Consider the following 24,067-nt stretch of genomic DNA (forward strand, 5'->3'; position numbering starts at 1 on the left):
ACAACTTTAAGCTTACCGCGTCACCGCGAAAACGCGAAGATGCTCTAGTAGTTGATTGGTCAGTTCTGATCCATATTTCCTACCTTGTTATTTTTCCGGTTCCTACGTACATCTTGGGTACTCCTCGTGTCTCCTGCTATTGATCCTGTCTGCTCCTGTTTGTGATTTAGTTTTTTGCTCTGAGTAGTGTTTAACAGACAACGAAGAAATGCTAGTTTCTCACTCCCATTCTCGGGCCCTTCCTGCTTCCATTGCTGTTCCTGCTCCTGCTCCCCTCGTCTTCCCATTTCTGCTCTTATTCTTGTTTCGTTGGTTTTATCATTCTTGTTTGGGTCCTTGTTTGTATTTTTGGTGAAAGAGAATGCTTTGGTATTGAACAAATGCCGTGGATTTATTTAAAACTTGTTCTATTTCGTTGTACTTGTGCACTCTTCAAAGGACGTGTAAAACTTCCGTTTTCTGATGTAATTGGATTGGAAGTTTTCTGATCTCGCGAAATCTTTCGCAAGTTTTCTGTAGTTAAGGTTTTTGTGCTACATAGTTACATGTTCAATGGGATTCTTTTTAACTTTCTCACCGGCGCTAGAGCATGTAAGGATGTTTCAGTTAACTTTAATTTAGGAAAGTAACTGTTGCGAATAAATACTTCAGAAGTCGTAAAGTAGCCGAGTTCGCTGCGTAGGATGCGAAAGTTGAAACTTCGGTACGTACCTATACCGTTCCTAAGCAACAACTATTTTCATCAGGAGTGTAGTTTTACATTCTTAAGTCTTGATTACCGGTACTGCGAAAGTTAGGGTATGCTTTTAGTGTGTTACAAACACAGAACACAATTCATTCCTCCAACACAAAAGTCAAAGTTATTATCAGTTTAAACTAGTAATTCTTACCTGACGCCTGAGTCCGTCTTTTTATCAAACTATTCTATTGGCAGCACTCTACATCATTTATTTTGTTCATAGTGAATAATTTCACAACTTTGCTTATGCAACTATTACTGTACCGTATATTTATTCAAGAAAATAGAAAGCTTAAATCAATAAACTTAAATATTTATATTCGAGGTATCTTTGCACGTTTGTAAGAAAATTAATACTCCAAACGTTGTGATGCGATCAACCGTATAACGCTAACTAAACCTTCATAAATTAATTTTAATTCGAACTTATTCATTACAAGGAAATGGAGAATCCGAATTTGTTTATGACTCTCCCGATCTTCCTGCAAATGTTCTTTCAAGCGTCAAGTAAAAACCATTTGGACCAATTTATTGTGCTTACGGATGGGTCAGGCATTAAAACCGTAAAGGAGAAGTTTCGCGTAAAATTTTTACGGACGTTTCGAAATCATCTCAAATTTCGTCGAAGTGAAACACTTTAACTAGATTAACTTTGCACTTAGAAGATTTCATAGGGCCGGAGATATTTCATTTAAAGTTCTGCGCTTTATATCTAGAACTGAATGCAATGTACTACCTAAATTGCGTAATCAAATGAATTTAAGATTCACATTAAAGCTATTTAAGGTACATTAAAATTAGGGTAATGGCTACTGATATGTTCAGTTTCAAATTTAATGATAGACTTATCTTATAAGTTAAATGAACGTATACACTGACTGAAGGTGAACTTTATAGCTTAGGGTTTAAAGAGCGTCAACTGTGAGATGGATGAGCTTTGAATGAGTTCCTTTTAATGTTAAGAGATCGTATATTTCCTACTTTGGTTCAGTTTATGCTTTCACTTTGGACTGTAGAGTGTAGGGGAATCCTTATAGTGCTGAAACAGTTTGTGGGTGCGTAAATGCTTATTTATAGAAATTCTGTACACTAACATACGCAGTATTTGCATTATATGTTTGTCATAAATTCATTTAAAATCTTCCGAACTTATCCTTTTTACTGAATGTAATGGAATGAAGAGGGAAGAAATAGCACATAAACAAGGAGAGCTTTAAATAGATATATTATGTATTCCTTTGTAAATTCTATTGTTGACTCAGTTGCATCAGTCTACAGCCAGTTTTTGAGTACTACCTCGTGAGGATGTTTTCATATGACATCGTAGATACGTAAAGGCAAATTGAAGCTGAACATTTTTTACATGTATTTTATGTACCAGAAGTTGTGCATGCAATTTCTTATACAGCTTCTTTCGTGCATTTCTTGAAGTTTGAGATTGTACCTACTTTGATTGATTTGTTCTTAGTCCCAACTTTCTCAATATTGAAATATACGTTTACCGTACTGTTAAAAAGGAGTATAGTAGTATCAATATATAGGGACTCTACTCCTAATGTCTACCTTTCAAGAATGACCCCCTGAGTATAACTCGCAGACAATGCAATAACAAGCCAACTTGCCAATTGTCGCAGTTGAATCTCGGTATGACAATGAGTGGATTTGGGGTAGAAAGTAAGGTGGTAAACCGTCACTTTAACAAAATTGTGTACTGAAACCTTACACCTCAAATGCGTAAAAGCATTCGTTAAATACTATAATTTATTCACAATATTTACAAGTATGTATACAATCAATTTCCTTACGTATCTGAATAGTAACCTAATACCCACTTGTTGCACAGGGTGTTACATTAATAATGGTCACAGGCCATATCTATGGAACCGTTAATTGCACAGCTTTGGGAAAAAAATTTGTTAACAAAAGAGGCCAAGAAAAATCGTTGGAAATTATTTTCAAATTTGTAGGTTTGCCGCTAGAGGGCGTACTATTTTGATGCAGCATATATTGCTCTAGCTCATAGAATATGATCGGTGGGGGAAGGGGAACAGCTATTTAAGGAACTGAATTTAAAATTTTCAAAAAAACCTGCAAAGTTTATGTTAATGTCAAACAGCACCCACTAACAATCATCACATTTACGAAACAGATTCTATTCATGTAAAATCTGATTCCACGAAGAGATCTCTTTCCAACAAGACCTATTATGTGAAAATCGGTTAACCTAAATCGGAGTTACATTCAATTCCTTAAAGTGATGTTATCCTTCCCCCACCCCTCATATTTTATGAGCTATAGGAATATGTGCTGTATCATGATGCAAAATTGATACAAGATTGCGATGCATGTATTTGTTATGCATGTTTGTTGGGTATGTTCTACTTAACCATGAATCGTACGCCCTCTACCGGCAGATCTAGAAACTTGAAAATGATTTCTAGGGATTCCTCTTGGCCTCTTTTGTTAAATTTTTTTTCCCGAAATTGTGCAATTAACGGGGACTTTTATTAATGGGACACCCTGTACATATATTTCATCAATGTACCGACCTAGTATCAATTTCATATTGCAATGCAAACGATGCGTTGCTCTGGGGGTACACCTTCCCTACGTTCACCTTGATAACGTACCGATGCGTCTTCCATCTTGTTATAGGGTTCTAAACATCCTGTTGCAATCCTGGTCCTACGTACATCATCCCATTTAGGCTCCTCCCATCAGCGCGTTTAGATGATGCGTCAAATACTTCTTTCTGCCTGGCGGTTGTATTGGACTCCTTCATGACAGCCTGGTGCGGAATGTATACCCTGTTCTCTCGTGGAGTAGTTCATGTGTCCCAGATCCAAATAATCATCCATGAACTTTTTGTGACCTTCCTCCAGTTTGTGGTCTTACAAATTTTTTCTCCAGTTATTGTGGCCTTGCGGGGGTTCCATCGTCGCAGGTCTACGAGTTCCCGGAATTTTTTCATCTGTGTTTCCTCTTCTGCCCGTGACAACATGCTGACTACCGCTACCTCTTGCTTTTTAGATGTGTGAATCTGCACTGACACGATCCATCCCAGTTCTGAATGATCACCTAGGAAGTCGCCTGTTCTTCTCACGCCATCTAATATCAGCTGCACGTAGTCTTCCGCTCCCAGGAGCACCTCCATAGGTCCTGGCTTATTAAGTGTGGGATCTGCTAATGATTGATGTTCCCATTTCTCTTAATCGAACTCAAACGGTATCATCGAGAGAATCGAGCCGACTTCATTTTGGTTGCTGGCCAGCTTGTTCATTTTGGGGCGGTCTAAAGTGTTTATTTTTCTTACCTCGTTTTCTGTATTGCTATAAGGGACGTAAATCCGTATAAATTCTTATTCTTAATTTGCGTTGCACCTTTCCATACGCATTTGGATCGCAGCTTCTTCTTCAATCCACATTATTCTGAGATTGAACAATTCAGTTTTTTTTTTATTATAAAATGGTCAATATGAGTTTTGTAGGATTCGCCCACATTACTATACCGAATATTTTTATTACACAATCATTTTACATAATCAATACGTGAACTCTACCCAGTTAAATATATTAGCGATGCTTTGTGGAGGATATAGTTTCATTTTGTTTCCATCTGACGCCACATTTGAAGTAAAAATCAAATCAATCCAATTGTCAAAAATTGCCTTTCATGTCTATTTCCTCTATTAACCTTGCTGATAACGTTATGGTATCAAAAATCTAAGAAAATTTATGAAGGCGGAATGTCTGCTATGAAAGATTCGGTAAAATACTCACATTTTAATTTCCTTTCAGCGAAATTAAACTGCAGATTGCGTGGGAAGGCTTTATTTGAGGAATACAGCAACGAGCAAAAATCGATTCGTGAAGCTTTTGTTTGTAGTATATGAATGCTGTATTCCGGACCCAGGCAAATGTCGTAATTTCATTTATTCTTGTGGGTGCCCAGGGCACTGCACAGTTAATGTTAGTAGATTTCTCAGAAGTTTATAAAAAAAACTACAAATTAGACACTTGAATGAGTCGGTTGTGGTTGGTTTCGCGGCGACGCCGACGAGTTCTTAGGTGTAAAGGTGGCGTAGAACATGCTTAGTAGGCACCTACCTAAATAAGTGATAGAAAACTCGGAACCATCGTATACGATGAACGAACTGATGAATATGAAATAAATTATAACAATTCTTCTTATCGGTAATACAATTTAAAGAAAATCGCCTTCGAAATGTTTTGCGAATGTTTCAGAAATGCAACAAAAGGTTGGATTCACGTTCCAATACTCTCCTTCTTTTGGGACAGATTTTATTCGCTTTGTATGATATTTTATGTTCCCGATAAGTCTGATGTCGGGGGCGAGCTTACGCTCACTCTTTTCGTTGACAAAACCCTTCATTTTCGGTCTACTACGAGCAAACACATAAATGGCAGTACTCGGTATCGATTGACGACGGAAGAGCGGACTGATATGAGGAGTTGAAATGGACTGCTGTTTACAGAACCAACGTCGCAGGCTCAATTTCATTGAATCGCTCTAAATTACATATTTCTACTCAGTAAGTAACTCTATGATGGAATCTTATTGACAGACTTCCCGAGCGCTTTCTTTACAAGTTACACGAATATCCACTCCTTAAAAATCAGATAAAGCAATAAAATTAGGCACGTCGGCTCGAAACGTAAATTCTTTCCCTTTGATTGCTTTAGGCGCAATCCCGAATTCTATGGTCAGGATCCAAGTCATAAATTATAATTTATGAGTTTAAAATCGTCAATGCGGATACCGTTTTTCTGAGAAAACAGCAGGTTTACATTTAAAATGCAGGATCGACTGTTTTCGCACTCCAGAAACTTTTGACTGGCTTTCATAAAAAACCTTTAATTAACTTGCAGAACTGAGACCGATGACATCCAAATGAAACTACAATATTTAATTACAAGTTCAGAAACTAAGCTCATCTCGTGGTCACATTGTCTACTTTGCTGCTCCGATCTGACGTTAAAAGCGCACGGAGACCTACATTTGCTACGCTCTATACTGCTATACGTACATGAAACATTTCCATTATAAAGAAAAACATGTATCCAATAACCCATGAATTCACAATAATTTGTCTAGTTATTATATACACCAGAGCGTAAATCTTTAAAAGCTTGCCTGGGTGCTTTGAATTTTAAAAAGCTTTCATTTTAATTCAGAGACCCCTTTTTTAAGCGGAAGTGTTACGTAATTAATAAAGTTATGGGTGTGGATAATTTATTATTTACATGCACTTTATCGTAGAACGTGTACTGGAATATTTTTACTAGGCGGACGATTGTAAACTTTAATTTGCATCAAAATTAGGGGAAAAGGACGTTTGGAATGCAAAGTGGGGGGTAAAATTACAGTTCGCTTACGCGTAAAATTGAGATTGAAACCTGCTGGAAAAGTGGAAAAGAGTGATGACTTTGATCTTGTGTGTTCAATTTCTCCTCATTCATTATTCATGTGTGCTCCGTGTAATTTAAAATAATATGGCAGGTGAGGATTGGAAACCTATCCTGTACGTGCGGCCGAACGTTCACAAAGGAAAACAACTGACAATGGAAGGTTATACTGATGTTTGGTAGGTATTCGATGATTGATCTCTGTGAATGGATACTGTTTTCGTAAATGGGAACGTGCAATTCACATAAATCGGAAATTGCATGTTTCGACAATAACTGAATGATCCCTTTTGTGTGTCGTTCCGTTCTAAATTTACTTGATACCAATGACAGATAAATATATTTATATATTTTATTCCTGTCTGTAAACGACTCGGGGTTTCAAAAATGAAATACGGCCTTAACGAGAAAGTTAGCTTCAAGTGAATGGCTTAGTCTGATATGAGAAGGTCTAATTAGATTTTTCTACTAATAGTGGGGTAATGTAGTAAGGTATCATTAAATGTAAATTAATTTTATCCTCTTCAAAACAAACAGTCTCCATATTGATATCAAAACTTTAAGTGTGAATATCTCGAAAACGGAGGCGGGAGGGCGGTACTCACAAAGGTAAAGTGAATCGCCTGGTGATGGCGAAATGAATATCTCAAAAACGATTCGATATGTATCAATAATTCAATACAAATCTGTCATGCAGATAATTTTCACGGGTCGATTCCTTTAGGAATATTAAAATTACTTCAAACAAATTTAATATGCAAATTTTTAAACATAATGGACCATTACTTTATACAAATTAAAACATTTTACAGCTACAGTGGATAATATTCTCTTCTGATAACAAATTGATATTATCTCTCTTTATAAAATGCTTCTTCTTTTACAAATATCAAAACAGATCGCTTTGATGGTACCGCTGAGTTTTTGCACCACCTTGGTAACGTTGCATTCGTGATGAAGGCAAAATTTGAAGGAAGAAAAGTGTATTAATATTATTAACCTAAGCAAACCGGCCTTAAATTCTCGAAACTAATACTCGAGATGGTTATTATGCACGGGAATAAAATGCGAATTTTCCGCTGTGTTGATATTAAAGTTTGCACAATCTATACTAACTAGGTTTTGTTTAATTGTCTTTAAATTCCCTACCGTATGCCGTTGTATACAAACTTTTATTTATGGCACAAGGTGCTATCCAATGACGTCACTCAACTTTGAGGAACTTGCTTTAAAGTAGCCGTTACTGTTGGCAAGTTGAAACAGCAGTTCTTCGTTTATCACAATGAATTTTAACGTCAGTTTATTCATCTGCAGCCACGTTCTTGTTTAGAATTTTTTTCACTTAAAGTAAACGTGGTAAACTCTTATCGCTACTAGATAAACGTTCAGAAAACAAAATTTTAGCGCACCTCAAATGGTATGTAACCTAATTAGCTGCAAATAATGGCATTATGCAAAAATAAGATTCTCACACGCCAATAGTATGTGCTAACTTTTACAAAGTTTAACCTCTTCCGCCCAAAACTCCCTTACAATCCAGGATCTTTCTTCGCTTTTCTTGAATCTCACACTTTTATTTAAAACGTGCAGATTGTTATCGTCTTTTAATTCTAAACATACTTTTTTCACGATTGCTATCAAGCGGTATATGTGTAAATTTTCCTATGTGGAACCAAATTGAAATTTAAAAATTGACGGATTATGGTATAGCTATAGGACCTGCTGTCTATATTTCGTGTTGTTGTTTCTTGATACCTTTCTTCGCATTGGTCATTTTCCTGCGATAGACAGCTACCATGACTCGGGCTGGACAGGGAAGGTATTTCTTGAAAACCTCGCTGTCCAGGTATCGTGGCGAATGGGCAGGTCTTTGTTTCTATCGCTGTTCCATTGAACATTAAAATCGATGCCCCTTGGTTTGTCTCAATTTGGGAAATTGTCTCGTTCGGACTCACCGGAGCTGCCACTAACAGGGCGACCGACGTGTGGGCGCTTGTAGAATTTTTGGGCGTAGTAATCATGTCCTGGCTCTTGTTGCAAGTCCATGATCTGTGAGTGGCATTGTCAGAACGTTGCTATTTTGGGCACTTAAGCTAACTTCAAAATGTAGCACTTCAGTAGGACCGGAACCCTTGTAGTAACGCGGCACCCATTCTTTGAACGACTCTAAGAACCAAATGTCGCATTAGGGTTGTGAGGTTGTCAGCGTTTACATTCTATTTATATATCATACACAGTAGGTGTGTTCTAAATGAACAACGAGAAATTCACTTATCTAACACTTATTGATCGTTACTTTTAGTTGATAAGTAGAATGATTATTTGTGGCTTCGAAGGATTGAAATGACAAGGTCGTAGGCATAATTCTTCCTTTTTTGCTTTGAGCATGATTAATGGTTGTAGTTTCGCAATTTTTCTTCATGTTATATTCATTTCATTACCTGCTCAACACGTGGAAAGTAGAAGTTTGCGCTGAAAGTTTCGCTCGTGGTGTAAAGCTCTACTGCTAATGATGAGGTGACGCACCCTCAAATCTCATGTTATCACCTACGTCTCACTTAATATAGGGGACGCCCTTCGTTAGTCGCGGTAAGATGTGCGAGTCAACGCGAGTTCACAAAGGTTTCACGTGCGGTTTTATCCCTCATTAGAACTGCTCATGAAAATAAATGGAAGCAACTAATAAAAAATTTCGCAACTGTCATCCTCAGCGGTCTAATCCATAAGTAGTATCTACTGAAAATTTCAACTAATGGATTTTTATTGCAGTGCGTGTCTTCAAGAGATTCTAAAAAGGTTTTATGCATGTAAACCCCATCGCACATTTCTTCTTATGTGTGTTTTGAGACTTGGTCGATAGTCTTACTTCCTTTCGTGGCTCGAATACGATATTTACATCACATGAGTACAAAGCACATCTGAAAGGTTATTACTGAAAAGTGGTTTTTCTGTGCGGGTGAAAGCTATACTTTTGCCATGCTAAGTAATTTAACGGCAACAATTCTATGCTACGAAAGCTATAAGATAAACATGTCTCTGAGCAAATGACCTACACCGAGTGTTCAGTTAATGCATTTACTTGATTTTATGACGGTTGAATATTTTGGGTTTGTATTGTTAGGTACATCGAAAGATTCTCAAATTTTCCGCCACATACACGTAATAAAAATCAAAACGTTAAGAAATAGATACACAAGTAAGTAGACAAAGAAATGAAGAATGATAAATGGTTCATAGTAAATGATTGATCCATCTCCAACTTGATGCAAACACTCATTGAGAAAGTGTGGGGTATGGGGTTAGAGTCGAAAGGTTTTATCACAAAGTTCTATGTTGCCGGCTCAAACAAAACGTCACGCTGCTTTTCATGACTATTATTGGTGTACACTCCCTAGGGATGCGTGTATTAATGTTTGCACAGACAAAATTCAACCCACACGCCAATAGAACAAACGGGTGCGCTCATTACTTGTTAATTACAATGAATTAATTGTCAAATACAGCGTAATTGTGTATAAAACCACCACTCGAAACTCATGAATTTGATGCGTTTGGTAATGACGAATTCCTTTATCTACACTATACCATTCGCCCTGAAACCAGAGAACTGTAAATAATTATTTATAAAATGATTACAATCATCACGGTGCGTTAAATAAATATTTAACGAGATGAATGGTCTTGTGCGACTGATAGCAAGATTTGCGCCACCTTACACCTAAATGAGTTTTATAAAATACTCTTGTTACAGATTCCTTTATTGGTGGGATTGTATCCTGTTTACATCTTTGTTTTTTCGGGTCTTCATAAAAAATGGTAAACGTTGTGCGCAGCTTCCCTAATTTAATGATCGCTAAGTGCTCGTAATCGTCATGCAAACAAGTTAGTGAAATGAATTACAAGCGAGATCACAGCTAGGAAAACCTTGATCCAGCTGTCAGATTTATTTCAGACCTTTCGGACGTCGGTTCAATCTTACGGTCACTATTAACCACAACAGAGGAGTCAGCGGTAACATTTAAATAAACCTATTGGTTTGACGTGATGTAGGACTGAAGAAAATTACTATTGTCTAACTAACAGTTAGCTTCCATGGAAGCATAAATTCACACAGGATAATATGTGTAACTGTCATATAATAAATAAAACTAACAGAAAACAAAAGGAGATAATTAAATTCGATTCAGACATAACACGGTAAATGTTGCCAATACTGAATTTGATTTTAAATTTACTATACAAACATTGCTAACCTTTGCTTTCTTGAACGAGTATTAGATATTATGTGAGAAAAATACGTATGACATGATTATTAACATTTTTTTTCACTTATAAAGTTAGCTTTTTCGGCAGGTTTATAAAATGTTTAATAATGACATCGTTATTAGCCGGTAGTCAATAATGAGAACTGTTACGCTCCGCAACCTGAAATTTCGCACAATAAACGTTTAGAAAAGTTGTCCAAAATCAATATCTGCAATTTCCTTCATTTCCAGAGATAAAACTGTCACATTTTGAAATGATTCAAACCGAATTACTCTTTGAAAGTATATTAATGATAGAACAAAATACTGCTTGCTTGACTTTTACTTCCACGCACGCGATGGACATGTAAAATTAATAAACAAAAAATTCTGCCAAACCGTTCGCTTTCTTAACAATATAATCAATAATTTAGAGGACTTAAGTACTTGTAGTGAAAAAAAAATATATATCACGTTGTAGAAGTCTGAGATACTTCAGTTCAACTTTACCCCAGCAGACATTAAACACTTGTTCCAAGACTTCCAAATGTTTATCGAAGGTACGTGTAGAGATTACGATGTCATCAAGGTAAGCAAAACAATACGGTTCCAAATCAGCATCTAAAAGACGATCAATTAGCCTGTAAAATGTGGCTGGATAATTCCGCAAGCCAAATGGCATTCTAGTTAATTGGAAGAATCTGCGACCTGGGACAGTAAGAGCACTTAATGGGCTGGATTGTCTCGATGGAACAGGCCGTATGTCTAATTTAGATAAATATTGAGCGTCACGTAAATTATGTAAAATAGAACTTATGTATGGAACAACGTTCGCGTCTTCTCCTGTCACAGCGTTTACTTTCCGTATCTAATATCCTTCTATTTAACGAGCACAATAGGACTAGAGCATATACTAGTGGAAGGTTCAACAACCCCCAATTCCAACATTGCATCTAACACAGCCTCTGGGGTAGGAAAGGGTATCGCTGTTTGACTGATTCAAATAACATTTTAATTTGATGTTCGACTCATGTAGTACAGCGCAATTACGTTTAAGAAAACCCTAGATCTGATTAAAGTGAAGTTTGTTCAGATAAAAAACATCAGCGAATGCAGTTAAATGTTCCGAAGAAATAGTGTTTAGAAAGAGACTATTAGCGTACATACACTGGCAAATTCAAAATCTAAAAGAAAACTTTGTTTATGGGGAATGACAAAAAAAGTATCCCAGATTAAAGTTCATAAAAAATCTTCCCCTCGGTTAAGAGGCACTCTCACCTCTCCGTTCCAGACTCCCCTTAAATTTATTTGTTCCATTTTTAGAGAACCGGTTACTTCCGAGCGAAGGGTTCATTTCAATGTAAATGCAGAAGAATTTTGAATCTTCCTGTTTATGTACTATGTACAGAACAATTTACACCTCTGGTTGGGTTATCTCCTGTTTAGTCACAGCTCAATTATTTTTCCATGTGGGACTTTTTCAATGAGTTAACAAAGTGTTCTTTTATTTCCAGGCCGTCTTCGAACGACTCGTGGACATCATATGCGATAAAATGTCAGATAGCTTAGATGCTGATCCAACACTAGGAAGCGCAGGTATAATGCCAACTCGTCTAAGTAACGCACCCCAGGGTGCACAGGCTGCCAACTGTAACTGCTAATAACCCCATAAAAGAATTTACAATCCCACCACGACATACAATATTCTGAATTCATTCATACCTTTAACTACCTGTTGATATTGACCACGCTTAATATACTGGTAAACCTAATAATTGTAAAAAAATGTAATAACAAAAATTGCTTTCTTTGGTATAAAAACTAGACTGACATTGTGAAATGCGCCGTCGCGCGCAGAAGCTTAACTGTTTTCTCGTTTTAAGAATGGACGTTGTTGTAATTTATGTTCAAATTAGATGTACGTGGAGTTTTGTAGTTCAGGAGTCACATGAAGACGAGATTTTGCTTATCCTTAAATGTTTAAATTCCAAAACTACATAATAAGTAAGTAGCACAAGTTACTACGTTAATTCGGTTAATATGTAAAAGACGCCACTGAGCTCAACACGTGGTGGCTTGCCTCTAGAAAATTCATCTCGATATTTTCATGTGTGATTTTTACCATATCTGGCCTATGTTACTGATATATCATGTTATGGGTTTAAAGTACCTTCTAAGATAATATAGTGAATGCTTTATTGTACCATTAATTAATAACACGTTACATTAACCAATTTAAATCTGGTATGTATTACGGACTAGGCAAAAAGTTACAATATGTGTGAATTTGTAAATATAGGAATTGTATGTATAGGCAGTTAAGTTTAGAAAATTCTGTTTATTTTTGTTACGTTGTAAAAATCCCTGTTAATAGCCGCTTAGTAGTTATATAAGTCTGGTATCAACAACGTGACATTGTATATTTATAAGTATGTGAAACATTACCAAAACCATAAGAAACAGCGCAAGTGTAGCAATTCATTCTTTTGTCTGGAGCACTTCCTCATGTGAGAAAAGGGGGTGCTTTCAACAGTGTTCCCACACCTTATCAGTTCTATACAGCCCTTGGACTATAACTAGATCTAGCCTAATGTACCTTTAATGTTCTTAAGTCAGCTGGAGTATTGTCAATTAACTTTACTTAGTGCCGTAGATTGTGTGAACAAATCATTGTTGGTTTAGTAACTTTAATTATAATGAAAAGATCCACAAAGTCATTATCTTCTACATGTTTTAATATCCAGCTGAAGATCTGTTACACGAATCTGTGCCTCACATAAGTTGCCATGGAGTGACCGTGACTTTGGATAGGACTACATCCAAAATGGAAGATCGCACATTTACATCCTTCTCAATGATTGACGTTAAATGTTTTTGTCGTTGAGCAATTTCGATTACGATGTTAAATATCTTTAGAAAAGATCGTGTGCTTTTCAAAGGAAAGTAAAACGTATGTTATGTTATGAATGGAATGTACAATACTAAATATTATTTTGTGAATTAGTGTATCAGAATAAATAACGTAATGTCAAAAGGACTTGTGGCCTTGATGTTTAGCACCTTCGCATTCTGTAAATGTGATGTAGGAACCGCTCTTGATTTCCGATGAATACTTTGGGCACATGTAGTTTTCCACAGTCCTGAAGCAATTTCTATTACTGAACGATTACGAAACCATCCCCTTACTTACTTGGGATTTTTCATCGAAACTTGCTGTATGTTAACTTTATTGACATACATTGATGTTTTGCAAAAGAAACAGATGGCGTTGCCGTTGTGAATCCACTTGAGCCGCACCTCTATAATATGAGTCACTACTGGAGGTTTGGCGTAGTATATCATGACGTATGGTGATGCTGCTTTAAAACTTGCTGGAGAACTGGAATTATATTCGTTAAGCCATCAGCGAAATTGGTTTACATACCTACCCACAGTTACTGGCATATGCAGTCGTCAAAATTCCATTTTCGCCAATCATTATCATTTCAAAGTTTCCATTCTGCTGCGAGGTTCCCGATCGGTCGTCAAAGACCATTTCTACTCGGTACGAGTACACTACGACAAACCAATTAATTTTAGATACCTCTCTTGTTTCCGTGTTACGAGAACCAAAGAAGTTTCTACGGGCGACGGTATAAATGCTTATATTGAAATCACAGTTATTCTATAGTTCAATAGGAACCTTACAAAGAGACTGTTACAAGTAGTTGAAAATTATGACCCATCAAAAAGGTTTTTGACTCCTGTGATGCTCACCTAAAAAATTTAAAGGGTGACTCAGTTCAATAAGAGGGTAAAAACCCTTCTATTCGAAGATACGGAAAGAACCCAATCCAACAGTTTCAAAAACAACATAAACTATTTGTAGATGGTGGAACAATTCGCTTCTCTCCAGCTCAATTGGTACGATACTGTTGCAGGGAATTCCACTGCAGTTTTTGCACCTCGACCCTGACCCTCCTATATGTGCAGTAGTTTTTGCAATTACAATGGATGAGATAAACCTTTCTGTATATGGAGTTTCCCAACCACCCCTGGATTTGGTTGTGCACTCGCAGTGAATGAAGGCCAGCAGCGTCCCTTGGCAATATTGGAATGTTGAATTTAGCACGGCTCGTGACATACAGTTGCATTTGAATGGCAGATTTTGTGCTTGGTGGCTTGAGATTTGAAAAATATCGAAGCATGTTTTTTTACGTAATGGGTCTTCTCCAAAAGGGTGCAGAGCTTTCATTTCATCGAACTGGGGGGATGATAACGAATACATCCAATCCTCTTTGCCACCTATACTTGGTTTCTGGAAGTCCAATTTCATATTTGAAATGAAGGCCTCTACACATCAAAACAAGTACACCCACATCCTTAGTGCTGAGACGACACTGTGAACCGTTGACAGTTGAGTCAACGCAGTGGTTGCAATGAAGACATCTGCATCTTCTACAGCATGGTATGTTTGAAATGATACTGCTTCCAAAGGTGTTGGTTAGCTCTTATTTCTGTCATTCCCTAGGAAATTTTGTTGGGCATGGTATTCAATTGGAAATTACGACAGTCGAAGTCTTCGTCTTACATCGTCAAATCCTTTCTGAGCTCTTGGTTCCAACAATGGTGAGCAATATTTATTTTATTAATCTTCTCAAACCAACAGTACTAATTGCATATTAAGGTTTGAGGAATATGGCCGGTATTACTGCTTGGATGTTTAGGAGGAACTGAGTAAGGGTGGGTGGGTATTGTGTTTCGTAGACAACAGAACGAATATGCTCGAGAACGGTTTCTCCAACAGCTTTTATGATAAAGAGCGTGTCTGCCTTTTTGTCACCATAGAAAGCGTTTCAACAATTTTGCATCCCACATTTTTGAAAAAAATCAAAGCAGGTCGATTTTCTTTCCGAACAACCAAGCCATCGTCATCATATTTTTGTAACAGCCTCGACTTTACTGTTTAACATCTTTCGGCCGATCCTCCTCTTCTACTTGATCCAGAAGGTCGGGTAGATAGAATTGACATTCGTCTGAGTTAGCTCCAAAGGTATGAGTATATTACTCGCATGACCCTGTCAATTGTAGCCGCAGGTCAACGACTTGTCTGACTTGAGCCAACACGTCTCTTTTAAATCCGTTTACAGCAGATGTCAAGAGCAACCAAATCAAACTGAAGATCTTTCAATTGCTCCACTATTTTTTGACCCCATTCATCTTCTATACGAGTAGATAAGTTCAAAAAATTCTGCCTTGGTGTGAGTTTCTCACCTTGCTTGAATGATACTTGGGATTTTGGCGGTTTTTCTCATGTCGTTTTGAAAAAGATCTGTGAGCTTCTCACCACATAAAAGTCAATGATCTCGAAAGTTAAAAGGCTCTGATATTCTTTTTTTTATGAAATACACCGTTGCACTAATTTGTAATCGCACTTGAAACACAAAAAAGTAAATAAAATATCTGAATTCACATGGTAAGTACAGCTGAAGCTCAACTGACGAACTAAACTTGTCAGAACTCAGTAGAGAAGCTAATGTCCCCGTCCGCCCCTTCAACCAGTACATGAAGTTGAAAATGAAAGGATTTTTGACCGATGTACTTCTTTACAATTTTTCTTTTATGGGTTTTTTTCATTTGGATGAATACTTTCTAGTCGAAATATAACGTTAGATGCAACCCTCCAGAATTTAGTACTATAAAATTTTCAGACAGATAGACCTGTTATAAGCAAAAAACCGAAACGGTTGCCAAAATTTCGAGGTTTCCTTGGCATATACAAAAATAAAATCTTTTCTCTTTGGCCAATTCGTCCAATTTTGGACATAGGCTTTCGCTATTTTTTTCCCTTCGCTTCTATTTTGTGCTTTTTGTTTCCAGTGTGTTCCTCCAATCATTCTGATGTCGTGTCCCCACCTCATCTGGGGTGGTCTCTTGCTTTCGTATCCATGGTTTCCATTGTTGTACTATGGTATTCCATCTATTGTCTTCTTGTCGGGCGGTTGCCAAAATTTCGAGGTTTTTCGGACACCAAAGGTTTCCTTGACATAAAAAAATAAAATCCTTACCGAAAATTAATGCAAGGTCGATTTCTCTCATCGTCTTTCTACAGCGTAAATTACCGGAATATTCTCACAATTTCCACAATTACTTTGGATAGAATTTTACACTTCCCGGGGAAAATGTACATTTGGGCGAGTTTCCTTAGGGGTGAAAGTACCGGGAGAGGCCGCTCTTCGACGCGATTCCAAAGTTAGCTTTTACGTGACTGCACACCATTCCCTTCTCAATCTTCCATAGGTGAAAAACACAATTCCCTTCTCAATCTTCCTTAGGTGAAAAACACAATTTATATTGGTAGAAGTTCTGTTCAACACTAGGGGTCATAACGGCAAATCATCACTACGGCATCATTTAAGTGTCAGTTTTTTAACGTGAGAAAGGCGAAAGTGACTGCAGACAACAAAAGGCGAATCCTAAGTGTTGAGCGCGAGAAGGAGAATATGAAAACTCACGATTCTGAATGAAACAAGCAACTAGAGCTAGACGATTAACTAAAATCTGTGAGTATTTTTATTATTTTGATTTTTCAAACTGATTTCAGATGAAAACCCAACTGAAAAGGACTTGAAAAGACCCCGCAGAAGTCGCAGGTCAAAAACAAGTACATATAAATTAGGGAAATATACATACGGACCTCTATCGAGAATTTTAACAGGGAAAAAACTTAGGGGTTTGGTCGAACCGAACCTACTCACGAAGATTCAGCCTGTTGTTAATCACTAAAAAAACAGACAAAGGCCGTTGGAGTTTTAGACCTTAAATATATGATGGGTTGCTAGTGATGATAAAATACGTAGTTGCGTTTTCTATGCACAGTTTGAAATGGGGCATAGATTCTCTAGTGACAATCTCTACCCAATTTTTTGGTTTAATTTAAGGAGTGTTTAACGTACTGCAATATGGTGACGTTCCAGCTGTGTGCAGAAAGTAATTGGAGGGTTTTTTATCGCTTTCAACTTCATTTGGCCCAAACTTCGCGCAAGTCCCATGTTCACGCTCACACTCTGTGCACTTCCCCTGTAATAATGCGTGTTAGGCGAACAAAACGTGTCAAAAAATTTGAACACCTCCTGGAACTCCTCGTAACTATTACACTGGAATCCAATGTACTCACAGTCTTCTTGATTCGCTGCTTCAATGAAATACTTAAAGGATCTCTTGTGGCTGCAGGCCGGTAGAATATCTCCCTCCTTTAGAGAATTTCTGTCCAATTTGTGTAGCGGCGGAAAGGACGAGGTGTCGTTACAGTGAGGTTGGTGTTCAGCTCCGTTGATGAAAAAATCGACGTGGCCCATTGAAGTCTGCGTACCTTGACTTCTACCTTCAAAACGGAAAGCTATAACTTTCGTGCACTTTAAAATGCAATACCTGAAAACCCGTCGGTATGGAGAACCTCCACGAATTTCGCGTCCGATTCATCTAGTCTAACAACTGCCGGCATATGCTCAAAGTAGGGCCCCGTGGGGTCTAAACCTGTGTGGTAGTGTTAATGCATTGGTTAGTTACTCCCGTGAAACTTGCCGGTAATTTTGTCCACAGCATGGGAGTGACCAACGTAACCGGCAATGTGCGCACCTAAACCGTGACCAATTAAATAAACTCGTTGATTGCTCCCCTGTTAGTAAATCGTGATTACTCTACAAAAAATGCGATTGTTAAACCTTCAGTGATTTTAGCAGAGAAATAGCTTCAAGTGCAACAACTCTCGCGTTTGAAACTGCTTGTTCAAAGGGTGGTTCCGCGCCCGCTTGCCAATCGACCGATATTATGCTAGGGCTACTACTTTGTAATAAAGTTGATGCTATATGCTGGAAAATTTTGCACTGTTGAAATAATTTACAAATAAAAAGCGTACCTTAATCCATCCAGTACGTCCATTACTTGTGAAATCGTGTATCAAAACAATCAAGTTTGGATGTTTTCCACATTCAGAAAAAGACAAATCAGAGCCATTCTTGGTATTCACAAGATCAAATTTTAAAGTACCCTAAAATATTACGAAACTTATTGAATGATACATGTAAAGTAGGTACTCTACTGTCGTATCTGATGGCTTGGTAATGAAATGGAATTCGGTCTTTATGGTATGGCGATCTAGTGGTTCTAAATTCTTCGGTCTATACGTGTGATGGTACCACTCTTCGGTAGTACTTATACAACCTAAATTCTCAAAACAGCTTGTGTACTTATCTAGAAAGCAAATTGAGCGGCTTGCTGAATGGAAAATACTTGCCAAACTGGAAGGTTTGCCGTGATGTGCTGTGAGTTTCTCTATCTGTTCTGAAAAGTTGAAGAAATCTGCTGGAGTTATATTACACATTACAAGGTAAAGCAGGATTTCTGTCCACATTTACTTTGCGAATTTGGCACTTCATGACTTTATTGTGACAAACGACTGCTTGATTTTTGATCACTTAGCGAAGTACTGCAGTACCTTTGCTCCAAAAACAGTACCCATTTTGGTAATGGTAAAACCTCATCTGCTTACTGGTATGGTAACGAAGACGGAGACGACTACTTCGGACTAATTTTCTTTCTTTTGCGGTCCCGATTCCACGATTCCCTTTCCAGATTGATATGAAGTCACCTCTTTTAACGTTTTCTTGTAGCTACTTAAGCGCAAGGTATTGCAATGATTGTCTTGTTTATTGCAATTCAGTATTTGGCAGTATTTTTCAGAATTCATTTGCTACCTTTATGGAAGCGCACAGTCTGTTGTGACCACTTTAATTACTATTTTAAAGGATACGTTTTCTTGCAGATTTCCTGTTCGTAAAGTAAATACCGGAGTAGTATAGAACAACTTAAGACCTTCTGCAGATGCACCTCTAAAAAGCAAGCCTGTTGAGGGCCTAGAACAAGAGAGAGAAGTTTAAGCGATTGTCACTATTATCTACAGTATAGCAAAAAGCTTTTAGTAAAAATTTGAAGTCTCTAGCTATTATAATTGCTGAGATATTAGCCGGACAGCCAGCCAGTCATAACGAATATAATAACCTATTTTTTTCAAAAATGGCTGAAAATTGCTGAATTTTTTTTTGAGTTCAATTATAATTCATAAAAAATGTACAAATTTATTCAAGAAATAAACTTCCGTGGGTCGATCTCTTCAGGAATGTTAAATTGACCTTGAGCATAAAGTTTTTTTTTATACAAAATCCCCAAAACGATCGACTCCTATTTTTAGACAATGCAAAAATTTCAAATAGCTTACATTTATGGATGACTTGAAATTTTCTCCAATTCACAGTTGATTTTCTCCTTTTGAAAAGTAGCCGAAATTCAGAAAATTGCATTGTGGAGCGGTTTGTCCTGAGCAAAACAATCGGACCTATTGTATCGCATGGTTTTGAAAGATGATTGATGATTTGTATCAGGAACTAACTGGGCTTCAGGTTTCTCGGCATATAATAGAACTTTTGTTTATTTACTGCATTAATTTATCAATATGTTCCGTATTCAGGAAATGTCATAAGCAACCCTTATAACTTAGGGTTTTAACAACCAGTAAAAGCGCGAAGGAATCGTCTTTAAACTTTTTACCGGTTACTATTTTATTTAGGCTGCCCTTGTATACACAAAAGAGGTGTACCAATTTAATTAGTAAAGTTCTCTATTGTAACTTGTATTGTATTGTAATTGCCCAAAAATATCGCAATGAAACGTTCTGTACACTAAGCACTTTCTTGGTAACTGTTTATTTAAACGTGATCACGATGCTCCAATAATGCGGACCCGGACAGTTTGGCGCGGCCTCTTTGGCGCGGCCACTTGGGCGCGGCTCCTTTGGCGCCGGGACACTTCGGCGCTGGGACACCTCGGCGCCGGGACACCTCGGCGCCGGGACACTTCGGCGCGGGGACACTTTGGCGCAGAAACATGTGGGTTGTGAGGGAGACATTTAGGCGGTGTGGTGTGGATTGAATGAATAACCTGAACACATTTTCAGCAATTTGGCAAATTTTTAATGCATCGTTTGATCCGTACAACAATCCTCCCTTTAAACTTTTATTCGTGGAAAATCAGCATATTATTTAAAAATTTATCGACAGAGTAAATGTTGATACGCACAAGTTAACCTAAGTTTATTGGTTTATTCTCAACAGAAATTTATCTGTTCACTAATTCGAGCTAATCACGAGAATGATTAATGAACGGAACATCTAAAATAACAGCTTATTTCATTATATTGCATAAATCATCTCAGCGATTTTGCCCCGCAGTGCATTGTGTGTGGCATACTGTGTCGACAACACCTTAGATACGTCTTTGAATATAAAATTAGGAAGAAGTCTAGCCTAATGTACGGAAGCGCTGAAGGACCATCAAACTTTTTTTTTTATCTTGAACGGTCGACTTTTTATCTTGAACGGTCGACTTTTTATCTCGACCGGCCGACTTTTTATCTCGACCGGTCGACTTTTTATCTCGACCGGTCGACTTTTTATCTCGACCGGCCGACTTTTTATCTCGACCGGTCGACTTTTTATCTCGACCGGTCGACTTTTTATCTCGACCGGCCGACTTTTTATCTCGAACGGTCGACTTTTTATCTCGAGCGGTCGACTTTTTATTTCGACCGGTCGGCTTACTATCTCGCCTCGCCCGATTGGCTTTATTGCTTGCTTGTATTTTGCTCTTTTAATGTGTTATTTTTTAGCAAAGAGAAAACGCTTTAGTAGTCATCATTTAACACTGTGTATTGTAGTGAGTTATTGTTAATTGTGCTACACAATTTTGCAGGTAAGACCATGTACAGTGTATAGCCTAATGAAAATGTTTACCACGAGTGATGAACATTATTGCATATCTCATTCGGTCATTCTCAGCTAAAAGTAACAACGAACAATGAACGTAGCTGTGCGATACGTAGGTATATTGCGCAGGGTACCTATACTTACGCGTCGCATTATGCTTATATTATACTTATTCATTTAAATAATCCATTAGCAGTATTTCGTTTATGCATTTACTTCTCTAATCGGTTGTCGTGGTTTTATACAGAAATTTGCGGAATTACTGTGCTGAGGTAAAATGGAAGATTTTTTACGTAGCAGAGGTATTCCAGAGGAAAAAATATCTAGAATGTTAGAAGAAAAGGTAAGATAATCGGTTGCTAGTAATCATTTATTATTTTAATGAAAAATTGTTTATAGATTACTCCGGATGTGGTATTATTAATGAACGATACCAAATTAGCAGAATTCGTACCAAAATATGGTGACCGTATTGCATTAATGCAGTATTGCAAAGCACAATTGGATTCGACCCGTTTAATGACTGATAAAAAAGAAAGTCTGTTAGAGAGTTTAAGGCAAAAGCTGAAGGGAGGCGGTAATAGCAGTCCAAAGAGGTGTAAAGGTCATCCTCAAGACGTTAAGCAAATTGAGGTAGGATGGTTATGCCACATGAATCTGGATGGCAAATATAAACAAGTACGGGAGAAGGGAGGTGGCGGTACAAGAAAAATGAAGGTGCCTAAGGAAGCAAACAAGGACTTTATCTTAACGAAGGCTCTAGATTTGTTTTTCCCGAACGGGCATTCTTCAAAAGGAGATTTAAGTAAATTTGACATAAATTTATTTGATTTCCAAAATCACGAAGTTGATAAAGATTCAACAGTAGCTGAACTATTGGAAAAAACTGGTTTGTCTAAACTAAGATTTTATCTTGCAACTAGAGAAACTGTAGTAGAAACTGTTGAAGATGTAGTTGAGATTTTAGAGGTAGGTAATGCCATTGAATAAAAACAATAACCAATGAACACATCTAGACTCAGCACATGTTGATTTCTTAATATACTATTATTATTTACAGCCTGATCATCCCACCATAAATGAGCCAGTGGATACCAATAAGGGTACGCTTGACACTATAGTCGAGTATACATTACAGCAGTTTCCAGATGAAAACCATAGTAACGTAAGAAAATAACTACACGTTTTATTGAACAAATCTTAATGTTATGGCAGTATAACGGCTTTCCCTAAAATTCATCGCTAGCGCTTGGATATCAACCTAGCACGTACGGCTTTTATATGGCCATAACACAATAATACTATATTAATACCATTCCGTACTCAATAGATATTATTTCAGGAAGATGTATCACTAGTGCAGCTTGATAATGAAGAAATACGTAAGTTGTGTCATATACTTTTAGTGTGTTTAATTTCTATATTAACATTAGGCATGGAAAGTGTTGATGTAACCCATTCCTTAAATTTCGAATTTAATGAATTAGTTGATAGTATTATACATGAATATAATGATCCACCTATAAATGAAGAACTGACTCCAGTTAGTACTAAAGGGTGCGAACCATATTGTACAGCGGTTGATATTTTATTGGACTTACAGCGAAAAATTTGCTATGATAAAATCAACAAGTTCAACATTTTCCGCAGTGATATTTTTGTTTGTTGTGTCCGTGCAATGCGCCGAAAAACGTTCAATCCCTTTTTCAAAACGTCTGTTAAATTTAGTGATATTGAGGGAACCACAGAAGGCGCAATAGACGAAGGGGGGCCCGCTAGAGAAATGTTCCGACTTGTTTTACTTTATTTACAAGACAGTCAATTATTCGTTGGTGAGAAGAAAAAATATATTTCTTTAAATAATAATTCACTAAACCAAAATTATTATTTTGAGGCTGGTAGAATTATAGCTTTAGCACTGGTACATGGTGGACCAGCACCTCATTTCTTCTCAGAAAGTTTATATTCGTTAATAGCATATGGTATAGAGGAAACTACACCTACTATAGAAGATGTTGAATCTGATATTAAAGATTTATTGGTTCGACTGGAACAGACTACAAATATCTTAGACTTACAAGAATTAATTGCATCTGACAATGCTTTTTCAATTGCTGGGTGCCATTATGTCACAAATCTTGACGAAAAATGTCGTATCGGTGAAGGTAAACTATTTGTCATATCTCAGTTATACTTAATGTAATATTATGTTTTAGATATGTTAAAGTTTTATGCAATAAAGCGAGTGGAGGAACCAATAAAGCAATTTATAGAAGGGTTAAAAACATGTGACATTTATAATCAAATTAGGGAGTATCCTCGTTTGTTTAAAGACATGTTTTGCAAAGATCAAATGATCCTCACAGGAGAAACATTAGAAAACATTTTTCAGATAGAATACAGTGATATAGGATCTACTCAACGTGATCTGGAAAATAGGGCAATGTCTTATTTTAGAGATTACATAGGAGATTGTGAAGGTAAGCTGTACCTACTGATCAAGAAAAATGAATATGAATTAGAAATTTCTAGAGACTTTGTTGGAGGACGATGCAGATGAAAATGAAGGCCAAGCGATTACATTAGCCGATATCTTAATATTTGCAACTGGTGCAGACTGTGTGCCGCCTTTAGGATTTCCAATCGTACCAAAAATTATGTTTTTACACGGCGAGAACAGCGGGAAGTACCCACTAGCTAACACATGCGCATTAAATTTGAAAATTCCCACTATTCACAAGCGGTATGACGACTTTAAAGCAAATTTAGACTTTGCATTTGGAAATTGCAAATCTTTTGGATTTGCATAGTTTAAATTACGATATCTTGAGAAGGATTAAGAATTTCGTTTTTTTTAAA

General features: G+C 37.1%; 3 protein-coding genes across 9 annotated transcripts in view; 2 read left to right on the forward strand and 1 right to left on the reverse strand.

The window, feature by feature from the left end:
- Positions 1-13,446, forward strand: part of LOC116175853 (ras-related protein Rab-3) — a 50,254-nt gene extending 36,808 nt beyond the window's left edge. For all 5 annotated transcript variants that reach the window (XM_031494192.1, XM_031494191.1, XM_031494194.1 and 2 more), the window contains one exon: positions 11,924-13,446. In XM_031494192.1, the coding sequence (XP_031350052.1) occupies positions 11,924-12,070 (147 nt within the window). In that variant the 3' untranslated portion in view covers positions 12,071-13,446. The remainder of the gene's footprint in view (positions 1-11,923) is intronic.
- Positions 13,407-18,883, reverse strand: LOC116175850 (pancreatic lipase-related protein 2-like). Of its 3 annotated transcripts, XM_031494182.1 has the most exons (11): positions 18,690-18,883; positions 18,490-18,641; positions 18,307-18,438; positions 18,113-18,259; positions 17,973-18,066; positions 17,820-17,924; positions 17,519-17,772; positions 17,345-17,468; positions 13,838-13,964; positions 13,600-13,788; positions 13,407-13,549 (listed from the first exon to the last, which is right to left on the reverse strand). In XM_031494182.1, the coding sequence occupies exons 1-11, from the start codon at positions 18,799-18,801 to the stop codon at positions 13,438-13,440; spliced, it is 1,548 nt and encodes a 515-aa protein (XP_031350042.1). In that variant the 5' UTR covers positions 18,802-18,883; the 3' UTR covers positions 13,407-13,437. The 3 variants fall into 3 exon arrangements, with proteins under 3 accessions (XP_031350042.1, XP_031350041.1, XP_031350043.1); XM_031494181.1 differs by having other exon boundaries at positions 18,490-18,883; XM_031494183.1 differs by lacking the exon at positions 13,407-13,549 and having other exon boundaries at positions 13,606-13,788; positions 13,842-13,964; positions 18,490-18,883.
- A 2,653-nt stretch (positions 18,884-21,536) lies between these two features.
- LOC116176150 lies at positions 21,537-24,018 on the forward strand. Its single transcript, XM_031494625.1, has 7 exons — positions 21,537-21,551; positions 21,608-22,177; positions 22,269-22,373; positions 22,551-22,590; positions 23,185-23,373; positions 23,425-23,688; positions 23,741-24,018. Exons 1-7 carry the CDS (start codon positions 21,537-21,539, stop codon positions 24,016-24,018), a joined length of 1,461 nt encoding a protein of 486 aa, XP_031350485.1.
- The last annotated feature ends 49 nt before the right edge of the window (positions 24,019-24,067 follow it).

The sequence above is a fragment of the Photinus pyralis genome, unplaced genomic scaffold, assembly GCF_008802855.1.
Source record: "Photinus pyralis isolate 1611_PpyrPB1 unplaced genomic scaffold, Ppyr1.3 Ppyr1.4_LG7, whole genome shotgun sequence".
Classification (NCBI taxonomy): Eukaryota; Metazoa; Arthropoda; class Insecta; order Coleoptera; family Lampyridae; genus Photinus; species Photinus pyralis.